Here is a 26,007-nt window from a genome sequence, read left to right as displayed (position 1 = left end):
GTTTCCGTCGAAGGACTGGAAAGAAGTAGTGACGTCATATTCATCATCGATGGCTCAACAAAATGGCGACTGCTCCTAATGAGAAAATGTTTGTTTTTTGCTTACTTATCCTATTTATTCCCTTCACTCTGGGTCGAAATCATCGAATAAAGCTAGAGGTATAGTATTTCAATAAATGTGGGTCGTTTTTTAGTGTTTTTGTTCCCTTAACCTTTTATTTATCGCTTGTTTTTCTACGTGCAATTCACAGGATGAAACAAGACAGACAATCGAGTTGAGTAAGTTCGGATTTCTTCAGAGTGGAGTCCTTAGAGTAAACTTTACCAATATGTGGTTTAAAAACAAAAATTCCGCAAATGTAAGTATCCTTTGATATCGAGCAGTGAGCGTGTACATTTTAATGATTTAGCTGAATTTAGCTTTTATCGCTATTACTTAAAAGCTGGTAGCGAATTTTGCTGAATGCTCCGGCTAGTGGTTTACTTTCGGTTGTCGATTATTTTTTAGTTTGGTTTTTCCATGGAAAAGACTGGAAGTGATGGGATTTCGCCGTACATGGTAAGATCAACTTGTGTAGATTTTACTGATAGGAGTCAAGCAAAAACTAATATGACTTACAAAGGTGAGACCCGTTCAGAGGGAGCATTGACAGAAAAGGGTCTTGTTACTGTGCCAGTGTCACTTTCGAACCGATTTGTGATGTTTGGCCCCGTGAGTGCATTGAGGAAGTTTCCCATCTGATTACACAGGCTGTACTGCCCTTGACGACTCCTTTCTCTTGAACCTTAACTCTTGAATTCTCTTAAATCTTATTATCTTGAATTCTCTTGAATCTTGACCCCCAATACTTTGTTTGAAGAGAAGAAAGCAAATTTCCGCATTTCTCAGTAGCGATACATTTGTAGAATTCTCCAATTCGGAGTCAACATCTTGCAGAACATTCTAGTTAACTTGATAAATGGCTGAGTAAACTATAAAAATACATTGTCAGTAGTAACGCTACATGCATTTGGCAAGATTTCCGTATAACCCCATACTTCATTATGTATACGATTCTTGGATTAAAGAAAACAGAGGCTAAACAACAGATTTCCTTTGGGACTTCGACTTTATTTTTGATTGGTATGAAGGTATACAGAAATCTTTCCCATGAATTTTTATCATTGGCATAGTTTTTCAATAGAAACCAATCAGCAATTATTTTTATCATGTTATGAATGTATATTTGAATATACATGTTTAAAGCAGAAATTTTGAGGCAAATAAATTTGTCTTTTCCTAAACTCAAGTACAGTTTTACAAAACATGGGTGAAGCTGCTACGAATAAACAGTCACTGAATACCAACATTGTATAGATGCATTTTTAAAATAGTCTGTTTACAAATGTAGGCGAGTCAAATGAGCATATAAAACTAGTCTATGATTTCCCCTTATCTCTGAGCTGCACTGTAGCGTTATTGAGATTAATTTTACATTCAGTGAACATGTCTCACTGGTTAAGAAACAATGTCTGATGTAAAAATTGTGCAACTTGATAGTATTTTCTGCAAAGTGGCATGTGCTAGTTATTGAGGTAAACAACAACATTGAATTTAATTCATTTTCGATTATTTTGGGTAAATTTGCAGTTCAGAGTTCATTTTTAAATATATACTTTGCTTAAAAGAAAAAGGAAAAGATTTTGAGCGTGATTCTGGTATAGAGTAGGAAGAGAAGGGTGTTCAATTAGAATTGTGCTCATGAAACTAGATTTCAACATCCACTCTGCTCACATTTGTAGACAGGGCCATGGTTGTCTAAAAACACCAAATGTAGCCAATCAGAATTCACAAAAGTGTTGGACAAAATGGTCAACCAATAAAAAGTCATTATATATATTCTAGCAAAAGAATGACATCACAGAACATGAGTTGTGTCAGGTTTTTATAGACATTCCCTCCTTTCCAACTCTCCTCTTACCACATTTTGATGTCTTTTGTGATCTATTACTAAACAAGCCCATAGCAACATGGAATCTATTTGTTTATATAAGGGAGAAGTAAAAATTCATCACTGGTGACATTATCTATGTCTTTATCCTTCAAAAGTTCATATTAAATAAGACTCAATCAAAATGGATATTTGATTTTCTTATTCATATACATTATAAATATATACAGTACCTACAGATACATTTCTATTCATTTATTTATTTTTCTATCAATTTGTAGGTGTAATGTAATTTGTTTCATGAATTGTTTTTCAGGAGCAACATTCTGACAATTGTGTTCTCAATGATCCAGAGCAGATTAATAATTTTAACCAGATATCATTGGCAATTCTCAAATTTAATCTCGAAAAGAAAGAGTAAGTTATATTTAAATTTTTTTTGACACTGTGTATTTAATTGTCTCCAGTTAAAATATTGTTTTGTTATTTGATCATTGTGTGGAATATGCACAAGATAGCTATTATTATTTATGGTTTTTATTTTACTTATCACTATTTTTGGAAATTTTTGGAAAAGCCTGCTATTTGAATCACGTACAATGTCCTTTTTAAGAGTGAGACAATTTTTCCTTTTAGGCGCCACTTGCTGATGTTGAGTTATTTTGCTGCAAGTACATGTAGTGACTGCTGTGATTAATCGTAAAACAGTTCCTTAATTCAGGGGCAGATCAGTATTTAACTCATTGTGTACAGTGAACATGCATGGACAAGTCTATATGTGTCTGCATAACCAAGCAACCACCGTTCATGCTTGACAATGTTAATATTTGTTTATTGAGGGCAAAAGTAATGTAATAGAGGCCAACTCTAAACCAACTCTTTTGTTCTTTTGCTCAATTTTTTCCTATAAGTACTCATATGAAGCTTGTAGTTGTATAGTTGCAGACGGTTTTTCCCCAACTAACTCTCAATTAATTATTTTGTTCTTACTGTTGATGGTCAGGATCGTTATCACAAAGTTTGGACATGACTTTGAGAACCTGACCATTGAAAAATTTCAACCAGAACCACAACCAGCCATTGTGGTGGATACAACTGCTTCCTCTAATGAGGAAGGAGGGAACATTTCTACTTTATTCCCATCCTCTGACCAGACCACAGCACAAACACCAACAATTGCACCAAAAGCAACCTCTAAAACTCCTCCAAAGAACACATCAGGTACCACGCATCTTTCCTCCAATGGAAACAATGGGACAACACCACCTTCCTCTAATGGAAACAAGATTATAGTGACACATGATAGGAGGAGAAGAGCAAATGATGGTACAAATGAAGAAACACTTCCTCAAAGAAAAGAAAAAACATGGCCTTTGGTGCAAAAGACAGTTAATGACTCCATGCCTTATTCTGGAAATGTAAGTTTAAATAGTTCAATCTCTTCTTTTCCTTGTCTTGTGTAGGTGCTATCTACCACTTTGATAATTGGTTACTACTTTGGAAGTGTAAGTTACCTTAGAGTCCAGTTGTGACAATCAGTGGCTGGAAAAGAAATTGCTGTACTTATAATATCATGTGCCAAACTTGTGGGGTACACTCTACTCTCAGTCATTGATCTCAGTCATTGATCTCAGTCATTGATCTCAGTCGTTGATCTCAGTTGTTGATCTCAGTTGTTGATCTCAGTCGTTGAATCTTTGCGTTATTGTTTATCATCAACATTCAGCGCATCACCAACCTAGTACATTCTCTCCTAAAAACCTATCACTCCAATCATCGCATCTCCTATTTCATTAAATGTTAAAATCTTCTTTTGACCAACAAAAAAAAGTTTGGTGTGCTTTCAGTGGGGCATTTTGGAGCTTGGCTTTTTTGTCCAGCAAGTTAGCAGTTAATTTACATCGTAATCAGCTATAAGGATATTTTACAAGCACAGTAGGGAGCTTTAGGTATTGATGACTTCTAACCCTAAGGTTACTGAATGTTGCTCTGTAATTTTTATAGTTCACAGTCAAGATTCAGACAAAGGCTGAGGAGGGATTGTATAACTTGTATTTTCATATCTGTCCTAAAGGAAAAGGAAAAGAAAAAAAAACAGCTCATGTGAATATTGAGGTGATGTACATGATTTTCACATTGATGCATTCTTAGATTGAACTGTTTAACCCCTAAGAGTGACTAGCTTCTAATTTTGCCCTACAATGTCACTCCTAAATCACATCACCCAGGTCACCAATTAAAGAAGCTCTTGATTGATTTAGAAGTTCTCCTTGTCAACACCTTATGAAATAAATATACATGTGTTAGAGTGACGGATTGTGTTGTGCGGGAGGTCGAGGGTTCAAGCCCCGGCCCGACCAATACTCATGGTCTTAAAATAACTGAGGAGAATTTGCTACCTTTCTATAATATCAAGAAATGGATAGATATTCTAGTCTTCTCGGATAAGGACGAATAAACCGTAGGCCCTGTCTCCTGCACCGCTAGGGGTAGGAGACGTTAATTTCCCACACTCGAGATTACTGTGTGGAGGATGTCCTCCCCTGGGGTGAGATGGGTGGGTGTGACAGGGCCCCATTTAAACCAGCTATTAGCTGAACTGGGCTACCCTGTATAAATATTCATTATGTAATCGTTGTGTAAACGTGTATATGTACAGAGGGCAATGGGAAGAATATGCACACTGATTGCAGAACCTTGTGTTAAGTTTAGCATGTATTTTTCATACTACTTAAAGTTACCTTTACAGCATGTTTTTGCATCTATCAATACACTCCAAAATTATTTTATGTAATTCTTTTCTGACTTTTGAGTTACTACTTTAATTAACATAAGCTGAAGTTGAGATTCATGTAGCACTAAAATGATTAATTTTTGTTCTGTAAAATAAAATTTTCTTTTGAATTTTGTTCTCCTTTGTTTAGATTTAATGAAAAATATTTATTTTCAATTTCAATCCATCCTACCAATAGATTGACATTGTGGAGAAAAATGGTGAAAACTTTCTGTCTGCGGGAGAGGTGAGGCCATTGTTACAATGCCATGTGTATGTAGTTATTTGAGTTCCCTTTTCCTAAAAAAAATTATTTTTAAACTACAACAAATACATGAACATCGTGATTGATAGGGATATGTTTTTTTCTTTGCTCAAGATTACATAGGCTCAATTTCCACTGCTCTCTCAAGTCTAGTCTTTTCTGTTAGAGTGCGGGCTCCAGTTCCCGAACAGGGGCTGGTAATCGAGCCTAAAGATTACATTGCTTTCTTCTTTTCTTGTGTTTGATGTCAACAGCAGCACTGCATTATGTACATTTATGATCTTGTTCTATGATCATTTCAGTTCACTGCCCTTACTTTCTGCCATTAATCTATAAACACAGGAACCTTTGCCATATATGTTCGGTATCCTCTCTATCCTATTCCTTGGAACAGCAATTTACTGGCTTCATGTTCTTAGGGACAACAGGTAAAAATAATCTTTGGAGCTGCCTCTTGTAATAATTGTAGTAAATGAACCAATGTATTGACTGGTTAATGGGGCATTTGTTATATGCAAAATAAAGATTTTTGACCTTTGAATTAATGTGTTTTTACTGATAAAATATCATGATAAAGGTCCATAGCAAATTCAGTTCTTCCATTGACTAACTTATGTTTATCTTAAAAGTAAAGAGAATAGAGTACACTGTCAGTTATATTCATTTTTCTGAGAAAACCACCATGCTGACAAGAAAATTTGATAATTGTATATACATTTGCACATATTGTCAGTAACTTTATGTGAATGCCAGTGGTGACTGTTAGCTTACTTTAATTGACTTTGTTCTCCCCCTGTAATAGGGATTTTACATACAAAGTACATTACATGATGTTTACCCTGATCCTTTTAAAATCTCTTGATCTGATGTTTCAAGCAGTAAGTATCCGATGCTATCTATAATTATTATACAAATTCTGTCATAAATTGCCAACACTCCTATGATTGGTATATTGAAGGGACAAAATCATTAAAACAAAATTTCAGCTTTGAAAATATTACCTACTGGTAGATCATAGAGGGATTACAGTCGAACCTCGATTATCCAGACTCGTTGGGACCTCGGTCAATTGTCTGGATAATCGAGAGTCCGGATAATTGAAAATATGAATATCAATGAGATAGAAATGTAAACAAAAGGTATACAGCAAAGAAAGCATTATTTTAATTGTGAAATCTACACAGCCTGTATGTATTTACAAAACTTTCAGTTCAGGTATTTACAAAGGTCTAAATTGTTCAAGCATGTTTGTTTGCTTCAAAGACTTGCAGCTTGAATTGATCGCTTTGAGTTTTCAAGATCACAACTAATTAATATTCATGAAAAAATTGGAACCAAAGAAAAAAGTCCGGATAATCGAATAGTCTGGATAATCGAGGTTCAACTGTATAGAGTGAACATGACTGCTTTTAAATTTTTTCCAAGAAATTTAGTCAAAACCTTCCTTTCATGTAAAAGAGCACTTTTGAATTAGCTGTGCCATGACTACTTTTTGATGTTATGAAAACTCATAGATGAACAATACAAAATGTATTTTGCGGTGTGACAAAGACTGTAATCTGATGGAATGCTTCTCCAAAACAGGGATCAGAATCAAAAGTTTGTAGCAAAGAAAGTTATCTGTATGGTAGCAAAGAACCTGGTCCAATCAGGTGTTAAACTTGTTATGGAAATGAAACAAAAAATATAATCTCGGGCAAAATGATAGTTTGAAATATTTTCTGTTTACAGTTTCTTCTATTATTTGGGTGTAATGTATCCCCAACCATGAAAATGACAGTTACGTTTGCATTGAAATTGCATTTTCTTGACTGAAATAACACTTACTTAGATGAAACTTTGGAATATTGCCAAAAAAGGTGTATACTGTATGTACATGTAGCTTACTTAGGTGCTACTTTAGACTTTCTGTGTATTTTACTAATTAAATCTAAGTGTTGTCAATTTCCCTTTTCCATTTTTAGAGAAGTTTTCTTTTGGTTGACATCTCAAATTAAATTTTGTCCTGTCATACATGTTGTACAAAAGAGAAGCATGCAAAATGTATTTTAGTATCTACACTGGAATTGTTTGGATCAGGTTATTCTTTCAGAGTTCTTTTAGTTATAAAACTTTCACTCTTTTTTCTGAACAGGTGAATTATCACTTTATTAGTAGAGATGGTAAACCAGAAGAATCCTGGGAAGTGCTTTACTACATCACACATCTGTAAGTTTTAAAAGTTAGTCAGGGCTGTGCTCTAGGAGAGGCAGGGTGCCACAGACCATTCTTTTTTCTTTGGTGACATGACTGTGTAATATTGCTCGTACTAAAGTCTTTAACCCTTTAACTCACAGGAATGACCATGACAGAACTTCTCCCAACAATGTCAATACAAAATCAAGCAGACAAGTGATGAGAATGTAGAAAAATGCAAATTCTAGGGAATTATAAGTTGATCCAATACCAAATTCTCTGAACTAACGTGATGATTGTATGGCAGACGGTTTGGAGAGCTATAAATAAGATCTTGGGAGGGAAGGTATTAAGAGCTGGACACTTCAGATGTTAAGATCAGAATCTTCAGGCACCTGGCTATTTATCTAAGGGCACAGCCTTGTTGGAACTTTTAATTGAACATGATATTCCTATGAGATTTGCTAATCATAGGGCTTGCTGCAACTGGGGTGATACTAACAAGACCACTGAGTTTTTTAAATTGGCCCATAGTAACCTGTGCAGTTCAGATATTAGCCAAAAAATGCACCAAAAATGTGCCCAAAATTACATGCAAGTGTGTAAAAAAATTTTATGTGTTAAAATTTTGCATGTGTGTACATAAGCTTGACATATCTGCCTCATTAGTATGTATGGGATCAGCCTTAAATTGTTTTTCTACTGTTGACAGTTTATTGTTTTAAAGAATAGTTTATAATGTAATAGGACTAAAGGTAAAATACTACACAGCTACCAACAACGAGTAATGTTGGTCAGTTGAAGAAATGCAAAAAACATATATGGGCAGGGGTTAAAAACTATTTTGAATTCCCAATAACTTTTTTTTAGAATTTGGTGTTCAAAATCTACCAATTTAAATGTAACTCCTAGGTGATTTACTTGCCCCAGCTTGCAACTCCTCCACACAATACATTAAATAAAGATGATACAAGTCAAAATCCTTATTGAAGTATGGTTTTTTTTTTTAGCCTTTAATTTTGTAACTTAAGGTACTGGGAAATTGCATAGCAAAACTGAGTTATCTTGAACAGAAAAAAAAAAAAAAAAGCAATCTTTGTGACATCAGTTGTGTGTAATATTTAGTTTATGTTGTAAAATTAATTTTTTTGTACATGTAGGTCTATGCCATGGTAAATTAATATCACATTCCAGTAAGCACTACTTGTTCTTTTTCTATTTTAGGTTGAAGGGAGCATTACTGTTCACAACCATTGTCCTTATTGGTACTGGCTACTTTTTCATCAAACATGTGCTGTCAGATAGAGACAAAAAGATATTCTTGATTGTCATACCACTACAGGTAAGGAGACAGCACAATCCTCATTAGCTAGTGATATATTTTTAAGAAGTTTCTTACTGATTTAAACCAATCGATGGGGAACTAAAGCGCTAAAAGTTTCCCAGTGGTGTAGAGTTCAGGTACAGACCTTTCGTCTGTAGGAGTTAGTTAAGATGGTGAAAAGGGCTCTCAAAATGATTGGTTGATATCCTGCATGTAGCATATCAGAAGCATACCGAGTAAAGTACATGTACCACATCTAAAGTTCCTTAATATTAGGTTGTCACTGTACATGTTTCCAGCGATTAACATTTTGTACAAACTATCGTTGGAATAATGTGTTTAATTATTGTTTCTTAAATTTCTATTCAATTTATTTTAAACAGAGGTCTCAAATTCTCTTATAACTTGTTACCAAGTGCTACATACACATCTTTTGAATCAATTCTTAACAGAAGGCATTCAGAGACAATTTGTTAAGTGACAGTATACTTCTGGCCCCAGTTGTTTGAAAAGCGGATAACCCTATCCAACAGATAAATCGCTATCCAGTGGATAAGTGATAGAAAAACATACAGCGCTATCCACCGGATAGAGATTTATCCAGCGGATAGCGTTATCCACCCTTCGAACAAGCGGGGCCTGGTGACTGGCTTTTATTGAAATTCCTGCAAAGGAGTCACAGCACTCCTTGTCATTAAATGCAAAGATCCACGGGTGTCTGCTACTAAGCATGGCATCTTTTTTTTGTCTTTTTAGAACTGGCATTATTTTTTTGGTATTTGTTTTACAAGTTGCAAGCATTAAGTTGCCTATTGAATATTGCCTTTGTTGTCAATTTTAGATTTTAGCCAACACAGCTCAAATTGTGATGGAGTCAACTGAGGAAGCAAACACACAGTATACAACTTGGATATCCTTCATTATTCATTTAACTAGGAATATTGCATTCTAGTGTTCTGACTGGTTCACTCAACTCCAGTTACCAGCTCATACTCCTAGTCACCTTATATGGAAATGTATTGCACCAAATGTTTTGTAGCTGAAAATTTTGTTTTTCTGAAACTTTGAATATCCAAAGGTTTAGGATGTATTGAAATTTGATTAAAATAATTATCCCATTCACACTTGTTGGCTACAAGATTGGTCATAGCCAACTTGGCTGTCAAATGCCTCGTTGGCTATATACCATCTCATATCCAACATGCCTCATGGAGTAATTAACAATTATTCCACGAGCGTGCGTTGGATATGAGATGATAGATAGCCAACAAGGGGCATAGTGCCAAGTTGGCTATAATCATCTCATATCCAACAAGCGAGAGTGAAATGATTGTTTTATTAAAAAAACGCCCCCAAGATATTATACAAATCTTCTCGACTTTATTTTGCGAGAAGAAACCGGATTTAACAATGTACAGAAATTACATTATGGTATATTGGCTCATATACCATAATGGCTGAGCCAATAAAAATTCTTGAATTGCATTATCCAATGATCCAGTTTTTAATAATGATTATTAAATAACTAGCAATAATTTTGGTATCAAAAGTAAATCTTGGTTGAACTTTTGCTAACAGGCAATAAGAGTAAACACTGCATTTGGTGGGAAAAGTGCAGCAATATATGACTAAATGTGGCTTGAGAAGTTTTTTTCCTCCATCATTTCTGAACATTTCACCTCCAAAGTTCCATTATCTTCTTTTTGAAGTGTTAGGAGTCAAAGACAACTTTCTCGATTTTTTCATTTTCCTCCTTCCTTCCTCAGTTTTTGACCTGACTGACTGCAGACCATAAGGTCATGTGAAAGGTCCAGTGAAAAAGAAACTGTTAGAGAGCAAAAATAAAAGTGATACATTGATGTGATTTGGAGTTCGAGTAGGAGCTCTGTTTCAGTTGAGTTTGTGCCTTGACCATGATTACAAAGAACTGTTCATCCTGGTAGACTTGCTCTGCTGTGGTGCAATTTTGTTTCCTGTTGTATGGTAAGTTAGTTGAAACTTAAGTGCCAAGCCTTGTATTTATAAAGTGAGGAATTTTTGTTATTTTGAGTAGAAGAGTATCTGTTGAGAAATGATCTTTTTTCATCAAGGTATTATCACATTGCTGTAATGCTTCTCATTAAGAAACAAATCACTTAAAAAGTATTAGCTCAGCACCTTGTCATTCAGCTATAACCACAGTTTTGTTTCACATTCTACCTTATACCAAAGTTGGATGCTTTAGAATTTTAGCTGAGAATGTTGAACTGAATGGAACTAATGGAATTAACAATGACTGTTAGCATTTTTCATGCTGTACCTGTTGTTAATGGCAGAAAGTGTTTTGGAGAATGATTACAAAGTTACTAGGAACCAAACTGGTCACTGATGTGTTTTTGCTTGAAGTTTAACCACTCTGTTTCTGCTTTTCAGGTCAATAAGACATTTACAAGAAGGATCCCAAACAGATGGCAAAGGTATAAGAAACGTTATGTGACTGATATTAAAGCTTGTTTACCAACAACAGTTGCTGTAAAAAGTTGTTTTTCAAAATATCTAATTGAGACTTTTTCACTCCCTTTTGACAGCTGCCCTTAACCTGGCGAAATTGAAGCTTTTTAGACATTTCTACGTAATGGTAAGTTGAGTAAAGGGTAAAGGGTTTTTATCTGGTTCGTATTTGTAGTTAATTTTAACAAAGTTTATTTGCTTGCTTTTTTGCTAAATAATGCTCTTAAAATATAGGAATAGTATAGTTTGTATCATGACATAGTTATCAGTGATTGGTACTGATTCTTTCGATGAGTGAGGCAGACTGGTCAGGCATTACTTAATTGAGCCTGCAAAGAGTTTTTTACTCTAGAACAGACAAAAATGTTGAATGAAACTTAACTGATCCATGTTTAGGCTACATGATCTTAGTAAAGTTATTTCTTCACTGTATCTGGCTCATGTATTCAGAGTGTTCAGCCAAGTAAAGGTTTTGCACATCAAGACCATCACACTCTGAGGTGCTTGGCTGTGCGGACTGGTGTGAATGATGTTGAAATCCAATTCATCACAGTTTTACGAGCTGACAATTAATTGGAACACAAACAATACTTAGTCTACACGTTGCAGTTAAAATTAGAAGTGTCTACACTTGGAGACAGACAACAGTTTTATGTTAGTGCTTCATCACAATGAACAGCGCAAACACTTTTAAAAGCACTCCATATTTTGAATTTTCTTATGTGAAAAACATTTCTTTTTTTTAGATTGTATGCTACATCTATTTCACAAGAATAATTGTGTATTTGATAAAGGTGAGTGGGACCATCAACACTGAGAAAAGTTGCAAATTCCATTGTGGAACTTATTAATCCTCACCAACCTTGAAGACAGAATGTGTTATTAAAGAATTAAAGTCATTCTTGATTCCACTCCTCAGGAGCCTTAAGGGAAGGGGTTGTTAAGGGCACATACGATGAAGAGGAGGCTGGTTCACTTGCACTCAGTTGCATTCAATCAAGAGCTTAGCGTAGTTACACTGTTTTTTTGTTGTTGTTGTTGTTTCAGATCACAGTGCCATTTCAATATATGTGGCTGGATGATGTAAGTTTTGGTTCAGGTTCCTCAGTTAATCAAAGACTGTTGATCTTGATTCTCCCTTGTTACATTTCGTGCTCATGAAGCCTGTAAGAATGCATGCTCGCAAAAGGATTCAATATTCAAAGGATACAGTGTCCAAAGATTGTGTATGTCTAAAGTGCGTTTTTGAGTCCTGATTGGGTCATTGTGTAGTGTTCTTGGGAACGACTCTTCACTCTCGCATTACATGCAGATCTCCCAACCCAGAAATATCAATAGATGCCGGTGAAGTGTCTGCAAATGTAGCGAAATACAGTTGGTACATTTAAAGCCAAGGATTTCCACCCGTTTGCTACCCTACATGTACCTTTGCTTTTTAACAATTACATGTTTTATTTCAGTTCTTCAACAATGCAGCATCGTTTGTCTTCTTTGTTTTGACTGGGTAAGAAAGAAAATGTTTAACTGTTTACCTTGTATGTTTTTGTATTCGCTTCTTTAATTGGATTGCAAAAAATCTTCTGTATTGTCCATTGATTAAGGATGAATTGTCGTCATAGTGACCAACAACTACACGGGGGTTGTATGATATAAAACATCTTCGGAGATCTTTGTGGGTAAATGGTTTTTGTCTAGCTCAAAAAAGCCTCCTGTCCTCTGATTGCCTTGTGTCTCCTTGAAACCAATCCTCCAGTGCTACTGGAGAATGCGCACCATCATTGTCGCCGTCATTGCTGCAAATTTTCATTGTCTTAAACTATAACTGTCTCGAAAGGGCTGTTGGGGTTGTTCCTGGGGCCATAAGGCTTATGCCCTCCCTCCTCTCCCCCCTTCCCCTCTCTCTCCTTCTCCGCCTCCTCCCCCCCCCATAAGGCTTATGCCCTCCCTCCTCTCCCCCCTTCCCCTCTCTCTCCTTCTCCGCCTCCTCCCCCCCCTCCCCCTCGGCCTCTCACATCGGCATCTGCCATAAGGTAAGGTAAGGTAACCTTCATTTTGCCAGAGTGTCCCATTCAACTACATGGCTGCAGTTCCCTTTTTCGAATAAGACTGCCAGAAAATCGATTGTGTTCTTAGGGAGGGGGAGGGGGGGTAAAGGTATCAGGGTGTTGATGCTTTGTAGGGAATGATTATATGTCCTTATTTTCTTTTGGCTTTTCCAAATATGTCTAACACTTATTAAATTTTGTTGTGTTTCTATGTATTAAAATAGCTTCAAGTTCCGACCTGCTCCGGACAATCCTTACCTTCATGTACCACAAGACGAAAGTGATGGCGAAGTGGAGATGGAAGAAGTGTAAGTTCTGTATGAGGATTTTTATTTCTACGTGTGCTCGAGGTTTAAGGGCAGACGCTGTACCTCTTTATTGCTTACAATTTTTCTTCTCGATTTTTCAGTGTTACAAATGCAGGAATCGCCGATGGCGTGACAAGACTGCAGCCGTCGTCAAACGGCAAAAGAATATTTGAAACCGCTTAAAATTTGCTACAATCAATCATCACTTGCTTTGTTCTAGGTGGATGGATTTTCCAAAGGGTATAGCCCAGGTGGGAGGGAGGGGGGTTGGGCAGGGTGCTTGTGTGTTTGTGACTCCCTTCATGACAAAGAAATAATTGATAGTTATAAAACAACCCAACTAGAAATTACGAAGACACTTGCTTTCCCCCCTACGGAAAAATGCATGCCCTAAGGGGTGACTCTTGTATTTCAATCTTCCTAGAAACGAGTCAAATAGCCAGTGAGCTACCTACGGCTAGGTGTTAGAGGATATAACTTGAAAATTCTATATTTGTGCCCGTAATTCCGCTAATGCGAGACTTATGAGAATGTGCTCAATCACACTCACACACACACACACACACACACACACACACACGCACACACACACACGCACACACACGCACGCACACACACACACACACGCACGCACACACACCTACTAGCGCATGCATACATGGTTAACAATTCTCTCAAATATCATTTGTTGTTATTTGGACCACATGGTAGATAAAAATAGATGATAAATTTTGTCTGTGCCTTGCCAACAACAAAGTCATATTTTGCGGTAGATTACTGTAGTAATACTTGATTGAAGAGGATTTGTGAAAGGTCTAGAAGAATCTAAAGTGTTTATAAATGTACAAAATAGCGTGCTCGTCAAATATATAACTCATTTGTACTATGAGTATCATGTTTAAGGTGTAATCTATCATTGAAGTTAGGCTTGGTTTTGTCTCTATTTTGTTTTGATTTTGTGTCGTATGTTTGTTTTTATGCTTGTGTGTGTGTGTGTGTGTGTTTTTTTTTTTTTCGCGGTAAACATTGTGATCTCTTGGTTAACGAGCTGTTTTCCACATTGAGAGATCTGCATTTGATTCATGCCAGGGATTAATCTGCCTATGGTGTCTTTAGGCAAGGTTTAACACTCACACGGTGTATGTGTTTTTTTTTGTCTGTGATTATAAATGGGTAGCGCTAGACTGTCTGAAAATGTTACCAAAGCAAACTCATTAACCTATACCTGGACTCAATATAATTTGATAGAGATGGTTGTCAGTGCGTTGAGTGGCAGTTGACTTTGCATAGTCAACCGCTCGAATTATCCTCTGGTTTTACAATTACTGTGCGCTTCTTTTTCTGCTCAAAAAGTTCGTTTGGGCATTTCATTGTCACAGAAGTTTTTCAAGTGTGAGAGCTTTCTCCTGTTCCAACGTTCGACAATAATTTTTCTTTTAAACAATGAAACTTTACTGATACTCATTGACTATAAAAAATTAGGTACCAATACTAGTAACTTTTCCTTTATGGACTAGTTTAGTAAAAAATTTACCTTACTCATATTCCTTTTTGTTTAATATGTTTTTAAGTAGCGTGCTTCAGTTCGACCCTTTTAAAAGAAGTCGTAACCTTTTACACCCTAAAATCAGTATGCACACTCGCAATACTGTTCCCCATACTTTCCCAAAGTGCTGACGGAGAATTTGCTTAACAATAAAGAGATCCCTTCGTTGGTGGTCATCTTCTCTATTTTCCTGATCTTAATATGTGATTCAGGGGATGTATGGAGAAATAAGATTCTTCTTACTCTTAAGGGAAAACGGTGAAAAGTTAGTTTATGTAGTTCTTAATGCTTTCACTCCCATGATGTCAGTAGCAATTCTTCTTACTGACTGCCACCTAATTCTTATGATGTTACATCCTCATCACTTGTCTGCTTGATGTTGTATTGATATTGTAAGGAGAAATTCTGTCTTGGTCACTACTCATGGGAGTAAAGGGTTAACCATACATTATTGAAATGACAAAAGGATAGTTTGTATTTGTCATGTAAAGATATATGTTACTTGTATATATTTAAAGAGTGACTAAAAATTATTCTTGGAGACACAACGATGATTATTGTACTTAGGGAAAGACGTCCAGTGATGCAAAGTAAAAGATTATTTAAATGAAAGTTGACCTTTGCTTTGCTTTTCATTTGACACTTTTATTTTCTAAATTTGAAAAGTAGAGTCAGGCTGTACAAGATTAAAAACTTTCTAGAAGAACAGTTTGCTATAAGTGGAATCATTGTTTTTTTCTTGCTCTGTAAAAGAAAAAAAATATTTTCATCCTCGAAAACTTTCACATTTTCGAAACCTAATTTGCTTTTAACTCAGCGATGTGGTTTACCTATTCGCCTTGTATTTGTGAAGTGATTAGAAAAAATATATATTAGTATACTTGCGTTTCTTTTTGTTCATGCTTCCTTTTCTTTTATTGGATAAATTTGATGTAGCTATCGGGTGGTTTCACCTACTGGCTAGGTAAGTACGCGTTAAACTGGTAATGCTCTTTATACAGTTTCGTCTTTAATTCTAATGTAACGTAGAGTAACCGGAGTATCTGTAAAGCCAAAGGCCCTAAATGAAGAGAAATGTGGTAAAGGTCCGTGTGTAGATTAACAAGTTATTTACCATGTCCATACTGATGAAAACTTCACCAAACCACGCAACGTCTCAGTTCAAATTTTACTTGTGGCTAAGTGACGAAAGTGAGTTTTCGTGCTAGTCAGAACGGCTGGCTAAACGATGGCGTCTCCAAGCATCGCTCTGAGGGTAAAAAAAAAAAAGGAAAAAACCTCGTGAGAGATTCACAATAGTGAAACATTTCAGAATGCATTTCGTATGAGTGAAACTTAAACCAAAGTAATTACATCAACCGTTGAGGCAATAAGAGCGCAAAGTGAAAACACGAACACTTCTTTAAGCGTGGGAAAGTGCCTCGGGTGAGTTTTAGTTTTGATTCTGTTTGCTGAGAGGATGGCAAGAGTTTTCTAGATCAATCCCACAGCAAAAGAAAGAAAAAACCAACGCATTTCCACATCCCTTTCGACTCTTTAAAATTTGCTCAAAAGTTTAGAACGAGGTACCAAGATGGTACCGGCGAGGAGTCACTATCTCGCGAAAACGCTTCTCCGTTGAATCGCTTACCATGTTATCCAAACGAGGAATAGGTTAAACACTATCTTGTGGTTTTAATTGATCTAAACTTGGAACCGAGCAAACTGAAGGAAGATTGTCTCAATTCTCATTAATTACAGTGGCCTTTTCCTGCTTTCAACGCTGCTATTTATAATTATGTAATTGTTTCTTTGCTTGAAAACGGTCTACTTTGAAATTCTCGGTTTCTCAGTTCTTTGGTTTCTCGGTGATGTCAGAAATTAAGGAATTTTGTAGGGGAACTAGCCTGTCATCGATGAAAAGATTTGTACAGTGAACACTGATTACAAGAATCACAGCTCAGAGCATTTTCACCTCCTGCGATCTTCTCAATGCGTTGAAAACCTAGACCTTTTTCGAATTTTACGGTTTTAGATTCTTTTGGAAGAACTCTTCAAGTCTCACAAATACCTGTCATCGATGAAAAGAGCTGCCGCAGCAATAGCCACCATCACAAGAACTGTGACCCTAGACTTGTTCATCTTAAATTTTTTCGAGTGTTTAAATTCTACTTTTTAGTTCCTTCAAACGGCTCTAATAATTCGGATGAGGTATTTATACTGTGCGGGTCCACTGTAATGTCCAGACAGTTAATGATTTGGTGGCATCCATTCTGCCGTATGCTCATTGATTACTGCTTCTTCTCAGACGCCCTATTGTCGTTGTAAGAAACTGCGGGCACATTGTGCTGAACTTGTTAAATTTTCAAGGGACAAAAGAGGAACAAACAAGCCAGCAAATGTGTGTTGTTGCTAAAGATAAGCGGAGGTGAACTTCTTTTGAAAAATTAAAATTAGTTTTTGGCTGGCTTATCGTTCTCTTAGGCAGAACTTGTAAAATTCCGACAGGTGTCCAAGGGTCACAATATCGTCCTAACTGTGACTTGATTCTTTCAGTTACAGCTGAACATGTTCATTCACAAATACGTGAATTACTGAACACGACTAATTCTAAGTGTCACTTTTTTTGCGATCGTTCCTTCAGTAATTTGCATTTCTCCTTGTTAAAATTAAAGAGACGGAAGCTCATTAAAAGTAACAAAAAAAACCACTCAGAACGTAACGAAAAATGAAAACCACAGCACGAAATTTGGTGCTTACTTTAGCAACCCACTGACGTTTATTTCATGCGATTGATTTACAAGCTTTTTGGCCGATTTTTTGTTTGTTTGTTTGTTTGTTTGCAAACCATGAACTATTACGGTGATATCCACTTTACCAGCAAGCTCACAGATCATTGCTTGCTTTTCAATCACCTGGTGGCACTGAATGGAAAGAAACAACGCACATTGTGCTGGACTTGTGAAATTTGAAACAGGTGCTCTATTGGTGAGATTTATTCGACAACCATCACAGTGGTGGAATTGTTCTGCAGAAAATACAAAAGGAAAACGTACCTTATTTCTCTAATATGGTATATTAGATATTTTTAAAACTAGGTTGAAAGCATTCCAAGTCTAACATCGTGTAGATATATCTCGCTTTTTTTTAACCTTTTGGTGCGGGTGAAGTTCTTTTGAAAAATGAAAATCGGTTTTTGATTACCTTATCGTTTTCTTTTAGGCAAAACTTATAAAGTACCTACAGGTGTTGAAGAGTTACAATATCATCTCAACTGTGACTTGATTCTTTAAAGTTACAGCTGAATACGGACTACGTGAATAACTCAAAACGGATAATTCTTAGTGTCAACTTCTTTCTGAAAGTTTCTTTCTATAATTTACATCTCTCCTTGCATTGATTTATTAACAACGTTCAAAACAAGGGAGAGAAATTCAATAAAAAATAGTGGAAAAAACTGAGAACCTAGGAGAAAAATTAAAAAAAGAAGCACGAAATTTAATGCTTACTTAAACTTTAGTTAAAGAAATTTCGTCAACTCTGCATGCGCACTGATAGCTATTTCATGCGATAAATCTTACGATTATGCCGGTATTTATTTTGTGGATTGTTTGCAAACGGATGAGGTGAGATCCATTTTATCAGCGGGCTCACTGATTATATTTTTTTCCAATCCCCTAGAAGCGGTGGTAAGAAATATGGCACATTGTGCCGCAGATGCTTCACTGATAATATTCAGTTTCGATCGCAATCTGAAAATGTGACAAAAGTCGTCACGGTGGAAATGCTCTGCTGAGAATACAAAAAGAAAACATACCTTATTTCCCTGATGTGATAGGATACGCGTTAGATATTTTTAGAACTAGGTTGGAAGTATCTCAAGCTTAGCATCGTGTAGATATATATTGCTTTTTTCTGGCTTTGGTAAATCTAGTTTTTTTTTCTTCGGACATATGGAACCAGGTATGAGAAACTTGAGGAATGAGTCAAGCAAATATTTGTTGCTGCTTTTAAGGTTGATTTTTCCTGGGGCATATAAAAAAACTTATTTTAAACCAACAAAAAGATCTTGTTGAGTAACACTTGTAAAGTTTTAAGCTGCGTTTCCCACCAAGCCATCTCCAATTACTTGAAAACAAAATTTCCTGTTTATTTTGCTCTTTTTCTTTCCAACCTCAGTGAAAACATGTTTATCACGTTGTAAGGCGGAGCACTACTTCCTCAACAGAAATAGCTTTCGATCGATCTGCATCATCAACAAATCTTTCCCTTTTTTTTTTTTTTCAGAAAAGACAGCCATACTTCTTTACCTGTAGTTCTGTTGCAAGTTACAGGGGCGTGTTGTTACCCAACAGTTTACATACTATTACGAAATGCCACCAAGACAACACATTTAAAAAAAGATTGAGGACCAAGAATACTAATAACTGAATGGATGCTAGCGCTACAAACGCGGAAGACATTACTACACAAAATAGAGAGGAAATCTAGGTTCAGTACCACGACCTTTTTTGTTATTTGAAAGGTTGTTTTTAATCTCTGTGTCATTTTGGGCTTAACGTTAGAAGTAAAATGACCAAATTTTAACCGTCAGCTATAAAAGCCACCACTCCGTTAAGACATTCCCCCTGGTGTTCTACGAATGCGTGAGGTTATTGGTGATCGAGAAATGGATTAAGAAATGACGGCGGAAGTATTCGTCATTTGACATTTACTGCTACCACACCTTTTTTCTAGCAAAAAAGGAGTCTCACCTGCAAGACACCTGTTAAAAAATTTCATAAGTTTAGCACAATGTACGTTTTTTCTGTCCACAAAAATCCAGGCCATCGCACAGCAAGTAGGAGTCAGTAACCATAGAGAATGAATGTCACCGATTCAGTGATTCAGTTAAATCTAAAGTGGAATTGTGTGTAAAACACATTGATTCAGGGATGATATTGAACGGCTTGAAGCTCAACCAAGATAAAACCGAATTGTTACTCATCAGTTCCAGGTTTCGTCAATCTCCTGTACTCAATTTTTTTGAAGTTGGTGATGAAAAGATTAGCCCAGCTCAATCTACAAGAAATTTAGGAGTGTTTTTCGATCAACATATCTAACAATGGGTGAGCAAGTTAAAAAGGTTTGTCAAGCTTCGAACTATCACCTAAGGAAAATAAGTAAGATACGAAAATATCTCAGTCCGGAAACTGCTGAAATTGTGATTCATGCTCACATTACATCTAAATTGGATATTGCAATTCCCTTCTCTATGGACTACCTGACTATATGGTTAACAAGCTACAGTCTATACAGAACGCTGCTGCGCGAGTTATTACTTTGACAAAGAAATGGGAACATATTACACCTGCGTTAAAGAAACTTCATTGGCTACCTGTTAAGTATCGCATTCTTTTCAAAATACTTCTACTTGTCTATAAAGGTCTACATGGCTTAGCTCCAACTTATATTGCTGAACTGTTGCATCAAAGGAATTATGGCTCTCATGTACTGCGTTCCTCATCACAAATGCTCCTGATGGTTCCAAGAACATTTCGAAAGAACTATTGTGACCGTGCCTTCTCCATTGCCGGTCCCAAGCTTTAATTAGAACGATTTACCATATTCCCTGAAAACATCTGAATCTGTTGCAATTTTCAAGAAGAACCTTAAAGCGCACCTAAACCCAAAAATTTTTTTTCGCTTAACGAAATAAGCGTATTTTTTGGAGTATTTCTGTGCAAAATTTTTCTTATTTGCTCAAATCTTCAATTTTCTGTGCCCAGTCAAACTATACGGAAAATCGGCCGCCATCTTGCCCCACGACCGAGTCTAAAGAGAAATGGCTCTAGCGGGTAATGTGACGTCAAATCGAGGACACGAAAGTCTGAATTTCACACATTTTCACTTGTTTGGGAAGGTTGTAGTCGATATTGTCCGAAAATATGCCGACTAAGTGTGTTGTAGAAGGATGTAGCAACGTGCGAAATTTGCAAGAGGGTATCGCGCTTCATACATTCCTCATACAACACACTTAGTCGGCATATTTCGGACAATATCGACGACAACCTTCCCAAACAAGTGAAAATGTGTGAAATGCAGACTTTCGTGTTCTCGATTTGACGTCACATTACCCGCTAGAGCCATTCCTCTTTAAACTCAGTCGTGGGGCAAGATGGCGGCCGATTTTCCATATTTTGACTGGGCACAGAAAATTAAAGATTTGAGCAAATTTAAAAAAATTTGCACAGAAACACTCCAAAAAATAAGCTTATTTCGTCAAGCGAAAAAGAAGTTTTGGGCTTAGGTGCACTTTAAAACATACTTGTTCAAAGACGCTTTTTAATTTGCGAGTTTTTATAATTTAATTGCTATGTTAAGTAGTCTATAATTTTGTAAAGCGCTCCGGAGAAATAGTCGAGCTTAGCGCTATATAAATGCTTTATTATTATTATTATTATTATTATTATTATTATTATTATTATTATTATTATAATGAATGAAATCAATTCTTGGAACTAAAAAGGACTCGCATGATATAAATATATCTTCCGAACGATCAAATTCAGCTGAGTTTAAGGAAGACCCCTTCACTGCATTTTTTTAAATTTGTTGTTAACTAAGACAAGGTCGTCACTAAAGATGAACATATTTTGGGTCGCCATTCTTGTGATGGTAGTTATTGCATCTCTTTTTATCGATTACAGGTAATTTCCTCAGTACAAAACTGACTTGATCTGAAACCAAAATGTTTTCAAGTAGCTTGTGACAAGGATCGACGAAATGAATAGGTTCGGAAAACCCAATCTGCTAATTGAAACAACAAACTTCAGGTGAATGCGTCGTGTAGTTTTTGGTCAAGTCCACAAAACATGCTTTTTATTTATAAATAAATATGAAACAGGAAAGTCTTTGCTAGCAGTTTTTATATGGTAACATCACAAAACGTTTCTTTAACCTTTGAATCGACCGGCATGCATTTCAAATGGCGACCGACCGCCTTTTCGAAGAGTTTTATAATTCATAAACCACTTTCATACGGTGATGCTTCGAGAAGCCGTCGCCGCCGCAGTCGTCGCGGAAAGATAGAAGAAACTTCCGATGGGACAAGCCAGCCGCAAGGAACAACAGAAGGTGACAGAGAAAGGTTTAACGGACGATGAAACTGAAACTGAAGACATACCTGAGAAATATGATCTACATCCCAAACAAGCGACTTGGAAAAATCAAAGAAATTAAAAGAGTTGAGAAATTAAAATGAAAAGTATAGCAAATTTGCAACAACGCTTTGATTTTATCAAATGTAATTGGGACACACGAGTTCTGTACACAGCAATAAAGTTTAGAATGAAAGTTTTTACGAGGGTGTGTTTCTTACACTTTTGCAGCCGTTGCGCTTTCACAAAACCAAGTCAGTTCGAGCCAAAAAATTAAGGTCACATTAAATGAGCCCCATTTACGAACTAATATTTCTTCATTTTACTAATTCTTATCATTTGTGTTTTATCTCTTTCTTTCTTATCACAACACTGAGTAGATTGTCGTCATGTCAGCTGTTCTGTCCGATATTTAACTTTCATTACATTTCAAATGTATTTTGAACATCTCTTTCTGACATATTTGATCAGAAAATGAAACTTTATCTCGTCAATGTGACGCGGGAGAGGAAATCCTCATAGACGCGAAAGAGAAGTTATTGAAGCTCTCCAGAATTTAGAAGATGATGCCGAAGAGTACGATGTTCATCCGAAACATGCCATTTGGAAACAAAGAGACAAAAAATATTTGCCCGTGTTACCTCTGGTTTCTTCTCATAACATCAAATCCGTAATCGGTTTTTATTAATTTCGTGGCTGTCTATTTTTTTCCTTTTTAATTTTATTCTTATACACTATCACAACACATAAGATTCCAGAAATTGTCTGGCTGATTGGTTACTAGAACTTCTTCATCAAAGTAATGGAGTGATTTTCGTTGACCCTTCCAAGGCAAGGAAGTGACTTCTATATACTTTAATTCTTCTAATCACAAATGGTGCAAATAAGATAAATCATATTTTTCACCTGTGGATGAGATAGCAAGTGATGATTGATTTTCACAGATAGTGTGAAATTACGGGGAAAAAACAGCTTAAAGCACTCCATTTATGATCTGAGTTCCTTAAGGGGAACAAGGAACCCACTAACACTTCCCTCGTTCCTAAAATGCGAGTTTGTAGCTTATTTCATAGATTCTCCCTGCTAGCATGTGGAAAATCCCCATAGAAGCTTGAATTTTTAATTTTTCTTTCTACTTCTTCTGTAGTGACCCAGAAACCTGCGAGTTTTGACAATGGTTGCCTTAAATCCATCCCACACTTGAACTTAGACTCCCATTTTTCTTTTACAAATCAATTCGTCACTCGCTAACTCTTCCTTATTTGCCCTGATCAGTGAGGCATAAGAAGGCACAAGGTACATCGCTCAAAACAGCCACTCATTTTCAATCCAGTTCTAACTGAAGAAGGAGTTGATGCAACATGACACTGCTGGAATCTCAGAAAGTTCTTCCGAGACGGATCTTCATTTCTGACCGTTTGACGGATTCACTTCGTTGTTCCGGCTTCCATTTGTTCCAAGTCATCCCTGCACGATCGACCTTGCCACCGATTTGTGGTGGAAAACGGTGAAACACAATGATGATGGGGAGAATCGCCGTCAGTGCCTGCGAGAGAAAATTTAAATACGACTGTGATAAATCTTTCTTTACTTCTACTGAAGTCACAAGTGTAGCATTATTAGGAATTCTAAAAGTTAATCAACAAGAAAGCTAGTCATTTCAACTCATCCGAATAATTGCCAAAATTCAGCTGATATTTAGTTTTCTCGCTCGCCATAGAAAATTAATTAAATTCAGCAAATGCTGCTTTACCGTGTACATCTTTTAAGTCAACACGAGGCGTGTTTGTTGCGTTAATCGTAACGGGGTGAATCTTGTCCGGTCAGAGCCAAAACTCTGCGATTAGATTGCCAAAGCTGCGTTTGTAGTCAAGGCACAGAACCATCAAATCTCTTGAGAAAAACCGTTCATTATCCACCGGCTCTTGTTTTATCGTAGTAGACGTTAAACTCTCCCAAACCATTAATTGGACTGATCATGTCCACGCCGCTGTTGTTGTCCCCAGACTTTTAAAAGCTCAGCATAATTCTTGTCAACTGTAAATTTGCATGAAATTGATGGAGTTTCAAAGAGAGTTAAAGACACCTAGAACCTCCGTTCCATATAAAAATAAATTATTAGAACAAGTAAATTACCCTTTTTTGTATTTTTCACCTACAGGACGCGCATTAAACAGTTTAAATTTTTCAAATCCTCATTTAATTCAGTGAATCCAAAAACTGGAAAGCTTGAATCTTCCTCGAATTCAAGGCGAATTAAAACAGCTCTAGTATGCTTACCATATTTACTTAGCTACGGAAACTCCGCTGTCAGTTGCTCCGCTATACCATTCAGGCTAATTGACTAAAGTTCCCAGTGAGGATTACCTGAATGTGTTTATTCATTTTCTCATTCCGGCAACTCTTCTTTACATGTGCTCCATTTTCTAGCACTTGGGACCGGCATAGAAGCTGTTACAGTTGTAGTTGATGTTACACTGACTGCTTTGTGCCAGGACTCATTGCAATTGGCTTTGTTGTCGGTTGTAAGTACACCAACAGCACTATTAAGAAAGCCAACACGATGGCTTTAAAGAAATACATAATAGTGAAATAATGATCATGCAATTGGTACAGGTAATAAAATGAGCATAACACAAATGACTCCTAAAGATGAAGACCACTTTGTCTCAATGTAATAAGGTGTCCTGGTTTTTCAATAATATATTTCGCGTGCATATCCAATCGATCGGAGAGTGTTTACATTAAGTCTTCGCTGCAAAGTCCTATTAATATGGCACTTTCTGATATATGTAAATTCTCGATGTGAAACGAAAGATCGAAACTCCAACGCTGTCGAAAAACCATTCGCATATCTATTTCAGCAGAGTGGACTGGTGCTAATAATAGGAATAGAAAACGTATTACCGGCACAGTGGACTGATAATATCTTCGTAATAAAAACTTTTGCGTGATAACTTGATGTGACGTGATGACTTGATCGGCACATAATCATGATATCGAACAGTTTGAAGGTGACATTTGTTATAATAACACGTAATGACTCCTGCCTCAGTAAGTGATCATTTGATGAATTATACGATTACACGAATCCAACGTGAGCTAATCTACCTCCTAGGTAAATCTCAGATAGGAGGAAGTGTTGTAAGAAAATAACAGTAGCTTTGAAGGCATTTTGAAAGCTTCTTTGAGTCTAAATCCGAAAATATCTCATGCATTTGTGACATTTGCCCCTCAGTGTATTTTTTCCACAAGGTATTACGAGCGCAAACTCTTTTTAAATTTAGAGACAAAAGAATTTTGGATAGCCACATCGTTAAAGTTGCTGAAAAACCTTTTCAGACTTTGGAGCATATTTTTGCCAAACCTAAGGATCCTGTCACGAAAGAACAACGAACCGATGCTGTTTACTCTATTCTTTGCAATGAACGGTGATCACGAGTATATCGGACAGACTAAACGTCAGTTTGAAACACGTTTGAAAGAGCATAAAAAACAGTCTTCTTTTGCAAAAAAGAAAATTCACCTTTGAAGGAGTACGCATGCCTAACTAACTACGCAATTGAATGGGATAATTCTAAAATTATAACCACTAATCGACGTTACCACCAGCGTTTTTGTTTGGACACCTGGCATATTAACTCCGCCCACGCTCCTTTAAATCGTGATTATGGCGGCTTTCTACCTGACGCCTATTTACACCTCGTCAGAAAAAAGGGCTGGTAACCATTGAGAATATAAAAGGACCTCTTTTTGCAACGATTAGATCACCCCTGATGAAGGCACTAGACTGGGTGTCGAAACGTTGGGTCGATGAATTGTAATTTTCCCGGTTACATTCATTAAATCCTTAAAACCAGAGTAGCATCAAACCATGCTAGCCCAGCACCTGAATTCTCTTCCCCCTCTTCACCTTTTATTACGGGTGGTGAGCTTCAAGACAAATAACGGCTTTTTTTCTTGGTAAAAAAAAAAAAAATCTGCAAGCTGGGAGTTCCATACCAGTCCCTTTGACAAATAATTTCGGCAAGGA

At 36.5% G+C, this 26,007-nt stretch overlaps 1 protein-coding gene and 1 long non-coding RNA gene across 2 annotated transcripts; one reads left to right on the top strand and one right to left on the bottom strand.

Moving 5' to 3' along the window:
* The first annotated feature begins 36 nt into the window (after positions 1-36).
* On the top strand, positions 37-15,742 carry LOC111332564 (protein GPR107). Its single transcript, XM_088756736.1, has 20 exons — positions 37-158; positions 251-358; positions 508-558; positions 2,247-2,347; positions 2,934-3,348; positions 3,935-4,045; positions 4,903-4,950; positions 5,311-5,396; positions 5,771-5,846; positions 7,103-7,176; positions 8,368-8,485; positions 9,309-9,378; positions 10,390-10,450; positions 10,880-10,923; positions 11,035-11,084; positions 11,704-11,751; positions 12,005-12,040; positions 12,418-12,461; positions 13,227-13,310; positions 13,412-15,742. Exons 1-20 carry the CDS (start codon positions 63-65, stop codon positions 13,491-13,493), a joined length of 1,803 nt encoding a protein of 600 aa, XP_088612862.1. The 5' UTR covers positions 37-62; the 3' UTR covers positions 13,494-15,742.
* A 6,263-nt stretch (positions 15,743-22,005) lies between these two features.
* Positions 22,006-25,903, bottom strand: LOC148732994 (uncharacterized). The gene is made up of 3 exons (XR_015999941.1): positions 24,342-25,903; positions 23,728-24,011; positions 22,006-23,520 (listed from the first exon to the last, which is right to left on the bottom strand). It is a non-coding gene; the product is annotated as an uncharacterized LOC148732994 (long non-coding RNA).
* Between the last annotated feature and the right edge of the window lie 104 nt (positions 25,904-26,007).

This window comes from Stylophora pistillata, chromosome 4, assembly GCF_964205215.1.
Source record: "Stylophora pistillata chromosome 4, jaStyPist1.2, whole genome shotgun sequence".
Taxonomy (NCBI): domain Eukaryota; kingdom Metazoa; phylum Cnidaria; class Anthozoa; order Scleractinia; family Pocilloporidae; genus Stylophora; species Stylophora pistillata.
Note: the sequence above shows the minus strand (reverse complement) of the source record. Positions and strands in the feature narration are given on the sequence as shown.